The following is a 15,952-nucleotide window of genomic DNA, read 5'->3' on the forward strand; positions in this document are numbered from 1 at the left end:
TGCATTAATATAAAATAAATTGTACAAAAGACAAAGGGCTAATTAAACTGAAATTTAATTAAAATATGCCATTGCAGAGTGCGATCATAAAGTGCAAACAAATGAAAAAATAAGATTATGCATGAAAGTCACATCCAAAAGAACACATTCATTGTACTGCTCACATTAAATATAGGACATATGTCTTTGGTCAAAACAACGCTATTACAGCCGATGTTTTGGTGAGTCTTTGAGAGGTGGATGGATACGGGGTACGGTTGATGTTACGCTCGTTTGTATTTTGGGAACTCCCGCTTTTGTAGCTGTTTGTCGGGGCTCTGCGCCGGCGGCGCTCAAACGATGGCGGTTGAGAAAAGAAGGAAAGTGTTGTTAATGCTTAACGTGTCTCCGCAACTCTATAAATTCTGGGTTTTGGGAAACTAGCGGGAGTGCCTAGAGAACGGCGAGGCGTGCGATTGTGATTCGGGGGTTAAATGTCTGTGGGTAACTGCGGGAGGGAAAGGCACTGATGTAATAATGCATTTATTTTTCCTAATAATTTCGGGAGCTACTGGCTGATCTACATTCAACCTCTGTTGTCACTCGCTCTCACATGAGCCCACTGTCTATTGGTCGCCCCCTGGTGGTTGGCTGACTGTTGGTTGTCAACGTGCTTGGTTTGAAATGCAGCGAAGCCTGTTTTTTTAAATGTTAACATCGCCGACGATCACCCTCATTTAATCGTAGCGGCCAAAGTCGTGATCATGATTAAAATTCGATGAATTGTGCAGCCCGAGGTGCAAGCACCAATTACTTTGATTTCAATTCATTTCAATGGAAGATTTGAGATACAAGTATTTTGAATTAAGAGCTCCGTCACAGAACCAGTTGAGGTACTACTGGTTTTTTTTGTATTTTTTTAAATCGCTCACAAGTAAGTTTAAGATTGTTCTGTTTGTGTACCTAAAATATTTGTCCTGTGTTTTGTTCTGGTTTCATAATGTACACTACTGTTCAAAAGTTTGGGGTCACATTGAAATGTCCTTATTTTTTGAGGAAAAGCACTGTACTTTTCAATGAAGATAACTTTAAACTAGTCTTAACTTTAAATAAATACACTCTATACATTGCTAATGTGGTAAATGACTATTCTAGCGGCAAATGTCTGGTTTTTGGTGCAATATCTACATAGGTGTATAGAGGCCCATTTCCAGCAACTATCACTCCAGTGTTCTAATGGTACAATGTGTTTGCTCATTGGCTCAGAAGGCTAATTGATGATTAGAAAACCCTTGTGCAATCATGTTCACACATCTGAAAACAGTTTAGCTCGTTACAGAAGCTACAAAACTGACCTTCCTCTGAGCAGATTGAGTTTCTGGAGCATCACATTTGTGGGGTCAATTAAACGCTCAAAATGGCCAGAAAAAGAGAACTTTCATCTGAAACTCGACAGTCTATTCTTGTTCTTACAAATGAAGGCTATTCCACAAAATTGTTTGGGTGACCCCAAACTTTTGAACGGTAGTGTATACAGTAAGCAAAAGGTATTGGGCTTGGCATCAGTATAGATACTATGGCGATACCGGACCTGTATTTATTTTGTATCGGATTGATGCAGTACCAAAATGTGCGTTAGCACATACCCCCAGTCCAAACTTTGTAACTCAGATAGCAACTTTCTCTGCAAACATTTAGTCTTGTTACTCTTTTGTCACATTGTTGTCGTTTAAAAGAAAAAACACAACTATTCTGGGCTGTAATGCGGGTCAATTAAATGGCCTTTGGACACCCCCGCCTTAAAGGTTACACTAGTATCATCTTCATTGACAAAGCTAAAAATCATTGTAGACCAGATGAGAGGTTGAGCCCTAGTAACATCAGCTTCTTGTTATTGTTTGACCAGTAATGCACAATTTTAAGGGATTTGCTCAGCCAACAAAATGGTGACATATACATTACTTCCAAAAATAAACCGATTCAAACTATTTTTTTTTTAAGAAAAAAAAATCTGAAAATAATTTTGTCTTGGACCAACATTTCTACCTGTGTTCCATAATTGTCATAAATCTACACAAAATAATATCTCATTTTTCTTTGGCGGGACGGAAAATCAGAACGACTGAAAGAAAACATGGTGCAGCAGTCTGAGAAGCATAGCTTAGCGGAGACGAAACATACAATATCATTCAGCCTTGACGGCGTCCTGATGCCGATCCTGCGGAGAGACCCTCTGCAGGACCAGCAGGCCAGAGAAAGTCAGGGATATCCCGACCCACCACAGTGTTATCTGGGCCTCACCAAAGATCAGCTGGCCCAGGAAAGCCTTTAGAGGAAATAAAACAACACAATAAACTTCCAGGACTCAAATGGAGAAAATCCATTATCGTACAGTACAACTCATTTGTGTTAAAATAGCCTTTGCTTGCACTAACATTGTCACCAACATTGTGTGCATTTTGTTAGTTGCTGTGGTAGAATCTAGGTTATTACTGCTGCTTTTAATTTTAAAACTTACTTCGCTTTACTGAACAGGGCGTCATGTCTGCACGTTTTAATGCCGGGTAGACAGCAATTATATTGCAAAACATTTCAACATAAACAGACTGATTTTTCCCAAAACTTCAGAGCAACCTTAATCTACAGAACCCTCATTGTACGCACTTTTCGATTTCGGTCACAGACTAAATAAGAATATGCTTTGTTGTAGGAACCTTATTTCAGTGAACGAACGTTTCATTCACACATTTTGTGCCCGGCAGCACATCCATTGTTGTTCATTCAGTCAGCACAGCAGAGTGCGGCTTATATCCTAGTGCGCTCTATAGTTCGGAAAGTACGGTAATTTGAACAGAATTGTTGCAGCGACCGGCAAATATAAAAGTTCTGCGTATATTCAGCGCTGGAATGCGGAACGTCGACGGCATGTCAGTGCCATTTCGCAGGCGCTGGAAAGGGACACATTGACTTGAATAAAATGGAAAAAGTCTGCCGCCGTGGCAATGACGTTCCGCTGCCGTTTCGCATCCTGTGGAAATCTGAGGTTAGACACTTTGCTGTTGCTGCATCTTGGAGGTAAACTCTATTTTTTCCTTCACCTTCACTTTCTGTAGGTGTGATAATAACCAGGTATCCCAATATGTGTATTAGGGCTGCAACAACTAATCAATTAAATCGATTAAAATTGATTATAAAAATAGTTGGCGATTAATTTCGTCATCGATTCGTTGGATCTATGCTATGCGCATGCACAGAGGCTACTTTTTTTATTTATTTTTTATTTTTATAAACCTTTATTTATAAACTTCAACATTTACAAACAGCTGAGAAACAATAATCAAAATAAGTATGGTGTCAGTATGGTGTTTTTTTCAATAAAATACCGGAAAGGATAGAAATGTTGTTTGTCTCTTTTCCCGATTATTAACCGAAGTAATAATCGACAGATTAATCGATTATCAAATTAGTTGTTAGTTGCAGCCCTAATGTGTATATGTATTATAAAATACAGTGCAATCAATTATCTGGTTGCCTATCAATGCAGCAGATCAGACAGTAGCCATTGTTGAAACAATCTGCAAATGTCAAAGTACGGTACTTTTCCATATACTGTATGTGTTTGTGTGAGAGATGGAGGCTTTGACTCACGGAAGATACGAAGTTGGAGGCAGTGGTGGTCACAGTGGTCCGGGTGGAAGAGGAGGAATGCCTGAGTGCTTTGGCAAGGAAGGTCCACATCACAGCATTGCAGGTAAAAAGCAGGCCGCCACACAGCAGCCTCAGCGGGATGTGCAGCTGAAACATGACATCAGCACATTAGGTTCAGACTGCAGCGGAACCAATTGCTATGTCGCTCACTGTGAAAGTTAGGGCAGCATGTTTTGTTACTGCTAGCTTTTACAGCGCTTAAACTTATTTGAACGCTTACACTTTGAAACAAGTGGCTCTTTGTTTTTACTATTTGAGATTATCAGATGTCCACTTCTTCTCTACACTTATATGAAAGATAAAAGAAAGGTAAGATTGTTCCAATTAAGGACGTGCATGATAATTGATTTTTAAAAAGTAAGTACAATAATAGGGGAGGACATTACCTATAGGAAATTGAGCTACATAATGGCCTTGGGGCCATTTGTCCCGCGGCATATTCTGAAAAAAATATAAAACTTTTTACTTTGTCGAGAGGCCATCTGTTTTTTTCTTGAATGAAATTATCATATTTGCACTTTTTATTTTAGCATGTAAGTAAAGGGCTCCTGAGGTCCTGCTCATTTTTTTTGGTTCCTGTGGTGGACTATAGTACGTTTTTTAATGAAATACTCCATAAATCTCAAATTGCATATCGGGTAAATCTGCATTCTACTCCTCTTGGCCGGATTACACAGCCTCCTCCCCCGATCGTGCCTACTCTTGATTAGTCAGGGGTAAGGTTGTGCGATATACGATATAAATGATACCAATGTGGCCGACTATAGCGCTTTTAATACTGTCGTGATTATGCACGTTAATGACGCATTCCAGCTGTGTCCTGAAAAACTGACAGCGGAAAACGTCCTCCCTAGCGGCTAATGTCCCTCCACAGCCACATTTAAGTCTGCAATCCTCGCCTCCATGGCTGCAATTAAACAACATTTCTTACAAATTAAATTATCACTATAGGACAAGCAATACCACCGAGGAGGATATGCTAACCGCTAAGATAAAGATTTTGACTGTAAACAGAGGCGATACAAATATCGACGATACCGAGTATCAGCATGTGGTTGGTACTACAGTGGTTACATCGATATTTTTTATTATGAAAAAAACAAACTTATTGTTGTTTTTGTTATGGTTTACAATTGTTTTTGGTTATATCATGTAATAAGTCCCTGGACACAGGAAATCTTTTATGGTAAATAATAGTAAAAAACTATTTAAAAAAAAAGCAAATTATATTGTTACACCGCCATCTTGTATTTTTGATTGATTATAATTGTGATCAAAATTAAAGAATTTAATAATCTCGAAAATGTTAAGTATCGGTATCAGCATTAATATGACCAATACTGCCCCTGTAATTACTTGGTATTGGATTCGTATTCAAATTTATAGTATCGCCCAAAATTTATATAAAGTATTGCAACAACAGAAGAATAAGTGCTTATTACATTTTACCAGAAGTGTAGATAGAACCATATTACAACAGAAATCAACCAGATAGTAACAGTAAATTAGCAAGTATATTAATAATAGTTTAAAAAATAAAAAATACAACAGGAAATGATGCAGTATGTGATGGAATATGTCAGTCAGCCTTTAATTTGAAATGGTTCTGTTGTCATTCATATGCCAAATAATATATTGTGATCTATATCGTTCTTGTAGGAGGCTGCAATATATATTACAATATATATACAAACCCCATTTCCATATGAGTTGGGAAATTGTGTTAGATGTAAATATAAACAGAATACAATGATTTGCAAATCCTTTTCAACCCATATTCAATTGAATGCACTACAAAGACAAGATATTTGATGTTCAAACTCATAAACTTTTTTTTTTTTGCAAATAATAATTAACTTAGAATTTCATGGCTGCAACACGTGCCAAAATAGTTGGGAAAGGGCATGTTCACCACTGTGTTACATGGCCTTTCCTTTTAACAACACTCAGTAAACGTTTGGGAACTGAGGAGACACATTTTTTAAGCTTCTCAGGTGGAATTCTTTCCCATTCTTGCTTGATGTACAGCTTAAGTTGTTCAACAGTCCGGGGGTCTCCATTGTGGTGTTTTAGGCTTCATAATGCGCCACACATTTTCAATGGGAGACAGGTCTGTACTACAGGCAGGCCAGTCTAGTACCTGCACTCTTTTACTATGAAGCCACGTTGATGTAACACGTGGCTTGGCATTGTCTTGCTGATATAAGCAAGGGCGTCCATGGTAACGTTGCTTGGATGGCAACATATGTTGCTCCAAAACCTTTATGTACCTTTCAGCCAGATGCTGGCTTTTTAACTTTGCGCCTATAACAATCCGGATGGTTCTTTTCCTCTTTGGTCCGGAGGACACGACGTTCACAGTTTCCAAAAACAATTTGAAATGTGGACTTGTCAGACCACAGAACACTTTTCCACTTTGTATCAGTCCATCTTGGATGAGCTCAGGCCCAGCGAAGCCGACAGCGTTTCTGGGTGTTGATAAACGGTTTTCGCCTTGCATAGGAGAGTTTTAACTTGCATTTACGGATGTAGCGACCAACTGTAGTTACTGACAGTGGGTTTCTGAAGTGTTCCTGAGCCCATGTGGTGATATCCTTTACACACTGATGTCGCTTGTTGATGCAGTACAGCCTGAGAGATCCAAGGTCACGGGCTTAGCTGCTTACGTGCAGTGATTTCTCCAGATTCTCTGAACCCTTTGATGATATTACGGACCGTAGATGGTGAAATCCCTAAATTCCTTGCAATAGCTGGTTGAGAAAGGTTTTTCTTAAACTGTTCAACAATTTGCTCACGCATTTGTTGACAAAGTGGTGACCCTCGCCCCATCCTTGTTTGTGAATGACTGAGCATTTCATGGAATCTACTTTTATACCCAATCATGGCACCCACCTGTTCCCAATTTGCCTGTTCACCTGTGGGATGTTCCAAATAAGTGTTTGATGAGCATTCCTCAACTTTATCAGTATTTATTGCCACCTTTCCCAACTTCTTTGTCACGTGTTGCTGGCATCAAATTCTAAAGTAAATGATTATTTGCAAAAAAAAAATGTTTATCAGTTTGAACATCAAATATGTTGTCTTTGTAGCATATTTAACTGAATATGGGTTGAAAAGGATTTGCAAATCATTGTATTCCGTTTATATTTACATCTAACACAATTTCCCAACTCATATGGAAACGGGGTTTGTACATTGGCCTTATTGCCCATTCCTATTTAGGGATCAGTGTCCCGGAGTCTGATTGTGTCAATGTTATGGGGATATATGGAAATAATGACAACAAAATAAAGGGTCCCTTTTGTGAATTTTAAAATCTGTGTGATTCTAATCATGTTTGCATCTATAGAAAGTCAAAGATGCTGAATTTGTTGAACTTGTCCTGATCAAACAAAGGACAAATGATAAAATATTGCATTACAACATAATGCAATATGTCTTGTGTGGGGGATATCACACGTGTTTGGCATCCTAGATTAGGTAAAAAATGAAGCAAATAGTTCAAATAATCAATCAATTAACCTTAAATAAACGTGACGTAGGATACGCGCGTGAAGGTCAAAAGAGAAAGCCACGCGCCGAAACAACGCTTTGATGCCAAACATCGCGATAACACACAGCTGCAATGTCACCCATTACGAGAGTACATCCGCAGCCTCTCTCGTCGTCTTGGAGCGGTGCTGAAGCTGAGTGAGCCGGCGGAAATGTTAAGTAACCCGACTTCACCTTCCCTCACCCGGTCACAGGCGGTAGTCTCGTCCGCTTGTCTAAATTTCCGCTGCTCGCCCCACGTCCGGAGCCCCGTCTCGCACACTCCCTTCAGGTAGTCCGCTCCGAGGGACAGCTTAGCCGACGACGACGCCACGGCCGCCAGGAAACCCGCCAGCAGTGCATAGAAAACTCCGGGAAACATGTTGAGAGGGCTTGAGGTCTACTCCATATTCACATCTCTGTCGCCGCTGCTCCGCTCTGTGTGTGTGTGCGTGTATGCGTGTGTGTGTGAGAGTGTGCGTGTCGTGCATTTCCTTCTCATAGCCGTGCGGTGGCAGTCACAGCGTGTGCGGCTCGGCTTGGACAGCCCGCGTGGCATTGTGGGCAATGTAGTTATTCTATTAACATCATTCTTGACACTTTTTTTTCCATATTTTTACATTGGTCAGCGTTCTTAAAATATGATTAAATTAATCTCACGGCAGTTATAGTACAATTTTTTCGGATTATTAGCATTTTATGTGGATTTACTGCAAGATCTTTTTTTAAACATTTGTATATTAGGGTTTTACAGACATACTGTTGGCAAAAGTAAACACAAATACATCAAATGCTGTTTCCCCCCACAAGGAAAAAAAAATAAAAATACAAAAACCTACATGTATGTATGTGTATATACATATGTATATGTGTGTGCGTGTGTGTATGTACGTATCTATTCTATATATATATATATATATATATATATATATATATATATATTTGTGTGTGTGTGTGTGTATGTATATATGTGTGTGTGTATGTATGTGTGTATATATATATATATATATATACTGTTTGTGTGTATGTATATCCATCCATCCATCCTTTTTCTACCGCTTGTTCCTTTCGGGGTGGCAGAGGGTGCTGGCGCCTATCTCAGCTGCATTCGGGCGGAACGCGGGGTACACCCTGGACAAGTCGCCACCTCATCGCAGGGCCAACACAGATAGACAGACAACATTCACACTCACATTCACAATTTTTAGTGTTGCCAATCAACCTATCCTCAGGTGCATGTCTTAGTAGAAGCCGTAGTACCCGGAGGGAACCAACACAGTCACGGGGAGAACATGCAAACCCCTGTGTTGCCGTGTATGTGTGTATATATATATATACATATATATATATATATATATATATACACTACCGTTCAAAAGTTTGGGGTCACCCAAACAATTTTGTGGAATAGCCTTCATTTCTAACAACAAGAATAGACTGTCGAGTTTCTGGCCATTTTGAGCGTTTAATTGACCCCAGAAATGTGATGCTCCAGAAACTCAATCTGCTCAAAAGAAGGTCAATTTTGTAGCTTCTGTAACGAGCTAAACTGTTTTCAGATGTGTGAACATGATTGCACAAGGGTTTTCTAATCATCAATTAGCCTTCTGAGCCAATGAGCAAACACATTGTACCATTAGAACACTGGAGTGATAGTTGCTGGAAATGGGCCTCTATACACCTATGTAGATATTGCACCAAAAACCAGACATTTGCAGCTAGAATAGTCATTTACCACATTAGCAATGTATAGAGTGTATTTCTTTAAAGTTATGACTAGTTTAAACTTATCTTCATTGAAAAGTACAGTGCTTTTCCTTCAAAAATAAGGACATTTCAATGTGACCCCAAACTTTTGAACGGTAGTGTATATATATATATATATATTTATATATATATATATATATATATATATATATATATATATATATATATATATATATATATATATATATATATATATATATATATATATATATATATATATATATGTATATATGTATGTGTGTGTGTGTGTGTGTGTGTGTATGTATGAGTGTGTACATATATATATCTATATATGTGTGTGTACGTATATATGTTTGTGTGTGTATATGTTTGTGTACGTATGTGTGTGTGTGTGTATGTATGTGTACCGTATATATATATATATGTATATATATATATATATATATACTGTATGTGTGTTTGTGTGTATGTATATCCATCTATCCATTTTCTACCGCTTGTCCCTTTCGGGGTTGCAGGGGGTGCTGGCGCCTATCTCAGCTGCATTCAGGCGGAACGTGGGGTACACCCTGGACAAGTCGCCACCTCATCACAGGGCCAACACAGATAGAAAGACAACATTCACACTCACATTCACAATTTTTAGTGTTGCCAATCAACCTATCCTATGTATATATATATATATATATATATATACAGTATGTATATTTACACAGTATATATGTGTATATGTATATGTGTGTATATATGTGTGTATATGTGTATGTATGTGTATTTATATATATGATTTTAAAAAGAGAAAATAATGGTAATACCAACAATAAATTAAATAAAGTTAAAAAAATAAATAAAATGGAACCACAGACAATTCTTACTGGCCTGAAAGAGGTTTAACAACCAATAAGCACACAAAAGTCTTATCAATCACCCACATCCCAGCTGTGATTAAATTAGATTTCATGCAGATTTTATGTGAATACATATATAGATGGATCAACTTTTTTTTTTAACCCACAATGGGGAAAAATTGTACAGTTACAGTGCATGTTTTTACAAACAGTAACATAAGTAAAGTGTTAATACAAAAATAAAATATTGTAAGAAATAATACATATTGCACACTAATGTCTAAATACAAATAAAACAAAACACTATCTTAACACCCATATTGCACTTATACAGTATGTAATTTACTTATTAAAAACGGCAATATTTATCGGGCCCTCAATTGATTTAAAAGATTTGCCTTTATGTAACCCAAGAAAATGATTATGGTAGATTTAAATGCATTACTGCGCTGTACATTACAATTGACAAATGCGTGCATTACTATTATAACAATGATGTTATGATATGACAAATTCGATTGCAATACCCTTGAAATAAGCGAAATATTTGCCCATTGTTTACCCAAGGAAAGGTTGTGGTACATTTGAAATTATTACTGTGCGTTGTTATTGACAACTATGACTATTACAATAATCATATTATGATATAATGTGATTTGCAATATGCTTCCTCATTCATATAAATTAATTATAACTGTCTTTATTACACTTACCTTACTTCATTGATTGTTTGATAAGAGAAATGAAGTGTATTTCATTTATTCACAGCTCAGAGGATATTTTACACTTTTTAAAACATTTTTGACCAACACATTTACTCATTAAATATATTAGGCACATCGCTTCACCTTTGCCACATTCTATAGTGTTACAGCCTTATTCCAGAATGGTATAAATTCAATTTTGTCCTCAAAATTCCATCAGGTTGGATGGGAAGTGTTGGTTTTCATCCAGGATGTCTCTGTGCATTGCTGCATTCATCTTAGTCGAGTCATGGAGGTGACCAAGAACCTGTCAGAGCTGCAGCATTCCTCTGTGGAGAGAGACGGACAACCTTCTCTGCAGCAACCCACCAATAAGGCCTGTATGGTAGAGCGGCCAGATGGAAGCAAGATTCAGACCATGAGAAACAAAATTCTCTGGTCTGATGAGACAAAGCTTGAACTCTTTGGCGTGAATGCCAGGCACCGCTCATCACCAGGCCAATACCATCCCTACAGTGAAGCATGGTGGTGGCAGCATCATGCTGTGCATGGGATGGTTTTCAGCGGCAGGAACTGGGAGACTAGTCAGGAAGGATAGAGGGAAAGATAAATGCAGCAATATACAGAGACATCCTGGATGAAAACCAACACTTCCCATCTAACCTGATGGAGCTTCAGAGGTGCTGCAAAGAGGAATGGGCTAAACTGCCCAAAGATAGGTGTGCCAAGCTTGTGGCATCATATTCAAAACAAAGGTGTATCAACAAAGTATTGCACAAAGGCTGTCAATACTTATGTACCGTACTTTTTTATTTGATTGTTTTAAAAACATTTGCAAAATAAAAATATTTTATATTAAGGGGTATTGTCTGTAGAATTTTGAGGACACAGATGAATTTATTCCCTTTTGGATTTAGACTGTAACATGACAAAATGTGGAAATAATGAAGTGCTGTGAATACTTTCCGGATGCACTTTACCTCCAACAATAATGTTCCTTTGTTTGGGTATTATTATATTTTTTAAATTATTTTTATTTTACTATTAGCACCTCTGCATCCCCAAAAGGGATTAGTGGTAGAAAATGGATGGATGGATATTATTATTATTTAATTATTTATTATAACAATTATTTTATTGTCTATTACATTATTCTTCTAGAAACTTTGCTTTTTGTGTGAACGCTTAAGAGGATTTAGACCAGTGGTTCTTAACCTGGGTTCGATCGAACCCTAGGGGTTCGGTGAGTCGGGCTCGGGGGTTCGGCGGAGGTCAAAACACACCCGACTCATCATGTAAATAAAAACTTCTCCCTATCGGCGTATTACAGATACGAAAACAGCAGAAGTCATACTGCTTTGCGGGTGTGTAATTTGTTGTGAGTTTATGCACTGTGTTGGTTTTGTTCTTTGAACAAGGTGATGTTCATGCTCGGTTCATTTTGTGCACCAGTAAAAAAACATGGTAACACTTTAGTATGGGGAACATATTCACCATTAATTAGTTGCGTATTAACATGCAAATTAGTAACATATTGGCTCTTAACTAATCATTATTAAGTACTTATAAATGCCTTATTCGGCATGGCCTTATTATAACCCTAACCCTCTAACCCTGGCCCTAACCCTCTAACCCTAACCCTAACCCAATAACTCTAAATTAAGTCTTTGTTACTTAGAATATGTTCCCCTAGTGTCCAAAAAACTCTAAATTAAGTCTTTGTTACTTAGAATATGTTCCCCATACTAAAGTGTTACCAAAAACATATAACTTAACTATGTGGGCTCTGTACCGAGGATGTCGTGGCTTGTACAGCCCTTTGAGACACTTGTGATTTAGGGCTATATAAATAAACATTGATTGATTGATTGATTGATTTGTCTTGAATTTGAAATTTATTTTTTTATTTTTCACTAAAGAAGGGTTCGGTGAATGTGCATATGAAACTGGTGGGGTTCGGTACCTCCAACAAGGTTAAGAACCATTGATTTTGACATATGTTGTTGTGCACCAAACCTCTTTATTTTCTTTAATTAATGTTATTATTACAATATCAAGGGGAGAGTCACTGTAAGCAGGTGGAAGTGCAGCACACTCCTCAGTAATCAATGGAGAACAATCAATGCTAATGTCCTTGAGTATGAGTGGATGGAGTCCGTTTAGAAGAAAGCATGATTCACTTCTTTCCGACAGCAGAGCAGGACCTCATCCCATTAGGACACTCATTAGCGGCCAGTTTACTAACATTTGAAGTTTAAGTGGAAGAGGCAGGAGACGCATAAAGAATACTCACATGGTTCCCAGTTCTCTCCTTTATTGCATTTCCAGTGATCAGAAAAGCGTGTCTGGTGGACGGAACCAAGATTATATTTCTAATTAGAAGCAGAACATTGGAACGCAAGGACCTTTAGTAGGTGCATAATATTATCTGTGTCTTGATGGGTGGGCACTGTTAATTAAGACTTAAAGGTTATTGATTAAAAAAATGAGCCAACTAATCATGATGCTCATTAATATAATAAATATTACAAACGATACAAAAAGAAAGGCCATCTGTAATATCGTATAATACCTTTTTTTTTTACCACCGTATCACCTCAGACAAAACTTGTCTCTGTCACAGTCTCTGTCTGTTTGTCTCTGTGTGTGTCTTTGGGAGAGTGGGCGTGTTTTGGGCGTTGGCTTGGCTCCAGCTCTCAGCCTGGCACAGCTGATCCCAGCACTCCAATCACTCACCTGCCTGCCATCAACTCATCACCTGCAGCCTTCAAATGTTTGGACTTCTCTCGGCGTGATCGCCAGATCGTTTCACCTTCTACATGTGTTCCCTACCTGCCGTGTGTGCCTGCCTCAGCCTGCTAGCCTCAACCTGCTAGCCTCAGCCTGCTAGCCTCAGCCCGCCAGCCTCAGCCTGCTAGCCTCAACCTGCTAGCCTCAACCTGCTAGCCTCGGCCTGCTAGCCTCAGCCTGCTAGCCTCAGTGTGCTCTCCTGGACTGCAAAGCCAAAGACTACGAGCTCCCTCCTTTCCCTCTGGTTTTATTAATAATAACCCTTGAACTTTAATTCTGTTTGTCTTTTCTGCATTTGGGTCCACCAGTTTTACCAATCGTGACAGAACGATCTGGCCCTTTTCAATGGACCCAGCAGATTTTGACCGTGTGAGAGAGGCCCTTGCCAATCAAGGACAGCGTTTGGGAAACCATGACCAACTACTACAGACACTTATTGACCAGATGTCACGCGTTTCCACCCAGCTGACCACTCTCATCAATCAACAAGCTCAACCACAACCCGAACCACCTGCACCCCCTGCTGTTCCTGCTGCAGAGCCACACATCCCCCCGCCTGATAAGTACTCTGGCAATCCTAGCACTTGTCGTGAATTTTTAACTCAGATCCAGCTTGCTTTTGATGCTCAGCCCTCTCGCTTTGGCCGTGAGGCAGCCAAAATCGCTTACGTAGCCAACCTGCTACAGGGGCCCCCTTTGAGTTATTTTAATGCCCTTTGTGAGCAAGGATCCCCCGCAGTCCAGTCCTTTGCTGCACTATCTGCAGAACTGAAGCGGGTCTACGACCACCCCATACGAGGGCAGCAAGCAGGTCAGCAGTTGTTGCGACTTCGTCAAGGGAAAAGCTCAGTAAGAGAATTTGCCTGTGAATTCCGGTCCCTAGCTGTGGAGTCTGGCTGGAATGACAAGGCCCTTCTCACTGCTTTCCAGAATGGGCTTAGTCGGGTCATTGGAAGGGAGATTGCTCTGAGGAATGAGCAGCTGTCCATAGACGAAGCTATTACTGCAGCTATCAACATCTCTGACCAGATGGCCCAGTGGCAAGCTGACCCCGTGCCTTGCAGGTCATCGGAACCCCCCAGCTTTAGACCCAGGCCGGCCGGGCCCAACTTGCCAATGTGCACAGCCTCAACCTCCAGTTCCCCTGTTGAGGAGCCCATGCAGGTGGGCCGGGCTCACCTTACACCTGAAGAGCGCCTCCGCAGAAGGAGGGCAGGGGTGTGTCTCTATTGTGGTCAACCTGGCCATTTCCTTGCCACCTGTTCTATGCGGCCAAAAGAGTAGGCTCACCAGTAACAGTGGGGGTTCTGGTGAGCCAAGCTGTCTCCTCCCCTAAGTCCCTATGCCGAATGCAGTTTTCTGCTACTCTTCGTTGGCAATCCCAGTCCTTGTCTCTCCTTGCTCTGGTGGACTCGGGGGCGGATGAGAATTTTTTGGACGCCGACGTTGCTTCCCAAGTGGTCATTACCATCGAGCCACTTCCCTCACCCTTGCAAGCCAATTCCCTGACTGGTCGACTCCTTGCCCGTGTCACTCACCGATCAGAACCTGTGTACCTCCTTGTCTCCGGTAATCATCTTGAACAAATCCAATTCCATATCATCTCTTCTCCTCATGCTCCTGTAGTCCTTGGTCAGCCCTGGTTAAGACTTCACAATCCTCACATTGACTGGGCTGCAGCCAAAGTGGTGAGCTGGAGCTCCTACTGTCTCTCCACCTGCCTGCGGTCTGCCCGCTCCCCTGCTGAGGACATAGTCTCTCCAGTTGTCATAGAGCCCCCAGATCTGTCCTAAGTTCCCTCTGTCTACCATGATTTAGAAGAGGCCTTCAGCAAGCAACACGCACTGTCCCTCCCTCCGCACCGCCCTTATGACTGTGCCATTGACCTGCTTTCAGGAGCTCTCCTGCCTTGTAGTCGGTTATACAACCTGTCCCGCCCTGAGAGAGAGGCGATGGAAAAGTACATCCATGACTCTATGGCTGCAGGCATTATTCGACCTTCATCTTCCCCACTCGGTGCAGGTTTTTTCTTCGTGGGTAAGAAAGATGGCGCTCTACGTCCCTGTATAGATTTTCGAGGGTTGAATAACATCTCCACTAAAAACAAATACCCACTGCCTTTGCTGGCATCTGCCTTTGAACCCCTCCAAGGAGCGACTGTTTTCCAAGTTAGACCTTCGCAATGCCTACCATTTGATTCGAATCCGAGCTGGTGACGAATGGAAAACAGCCTTTAAGACTCCCCTTGGTCATTTCGAATACTTTGTTATGCCCTTTGGCTTGACTAATGCCCCAGCAGTTTTTCAAGCTCTTGTGAACGATGTCCTCCGAGACCTGATTAACCGCTCCGTCTTTGTGTACCTGGATGATATCCTGATTTTCTCCCGCAACCCGGAGGAACATGTGGTTCATGTCAGACAAGTGCTCCAGCGCCTTCTTGAGAACAAGCTCTACATTAAAGTAAGGCTGCAGCTAACGATTATTTTTCTATCGATTAATCTATAGATTATTTTTTCGATTAATCGGTTAATCTATAGATTATTTTTTCGATTAATCTATAGATTATTTTTCCTTTTACCGATTATTTTTTTATTCAAAATGAAGATGAAAAAATAAATGTAGGCCCGTTTTTTCAAAAGGCATGGCTTTTATTTACAAAAAAAA

The 15,952-nt window shown here is 40.1% G+C and overlaps 1 protein-coding gene and 1 long non-coding RNA gene across 2 annotated transcripts in view; one reads left to right on the forward strand and one right to left on the reverse strand.

Annotated features, from left to right (window-relative positions):
- The window catches only part of LOC133636228 (uncharacterized), a 51,941-nt gene that overhangs the window by 6,570 nt on the left and 29,419 nt on the right, over nt 1–15,952 (forward strand). The window contains exon 2 of the long non-coding RNA XR_009822198.1: nt 3,610–3,730. This is a non-coding gene — a long non-coding RNA (uncharacterized LOC133636228). The remainder of the gene's footprint in view (nt 1–3,609; nt 3,731–15,952) is intronic.
- LOC133636227 (transmembrane protein 42) lies at nt 38–7,721 on the reverse strand. The gene is made up of 3 exons (XM_062030020.1): nt 7,424–7,721; nt 3,628–3,774; nt 38–2,305 (listed from the first exon to the last, which is right to left on the reverse strand). The coding sequence occupies exons 1-3, from the start codon at nt 7,598–7,600 to the stop codon at nt 2,165–2,167; spliced, it is 465 nt and encodes a 154-aa protein (XP_061886004.1). The 5' UTR covers nt 7,601–7,721; the 3' UTR covers nt 38–2,164.

Source organism: Entelurus aequoreus, linkage group LG20 (genome assembly GCF_033978785.1).
Source record: "Entelurus aequoreus isolate RoL-2023_Sb linkage group LG20, RoL_Eaeq_v1.1, whole genome shotgun sequence".
NCBI classification, from domain to species: Eukaryota; Metazoa; Chordata; class Actinopteri; order Syngnathiformes; family Syngnathidae; genus Entelurus; species Entelurus aequoreus.

Bases quoted from the DNA above. Each gene is read 5' to 3' on its own strand.
- LOC133636227 (XM_062030020.1), bottom strand. From the start codon at position 7,600: ATGTTTCCCGGAGTTTTCTATGCACTGCTGGCGGGTTTCCTGGCGGCC. The intron at 3,775-7,423 runs GTGAGGGAAGGT...GTCATGTTTCAG, and splicing joins AGACTACCGCCTGTGACCGG to CTGCACATCCCGCTGAGGCT. The intron at 2,306-3,627 runs GTGAGTCAAAGC...TTTCCTCTAAAG, and splicing joins CCTCCAACTTCGTATCTTCC to GCTTTCCTGGGCCAGCTGAT.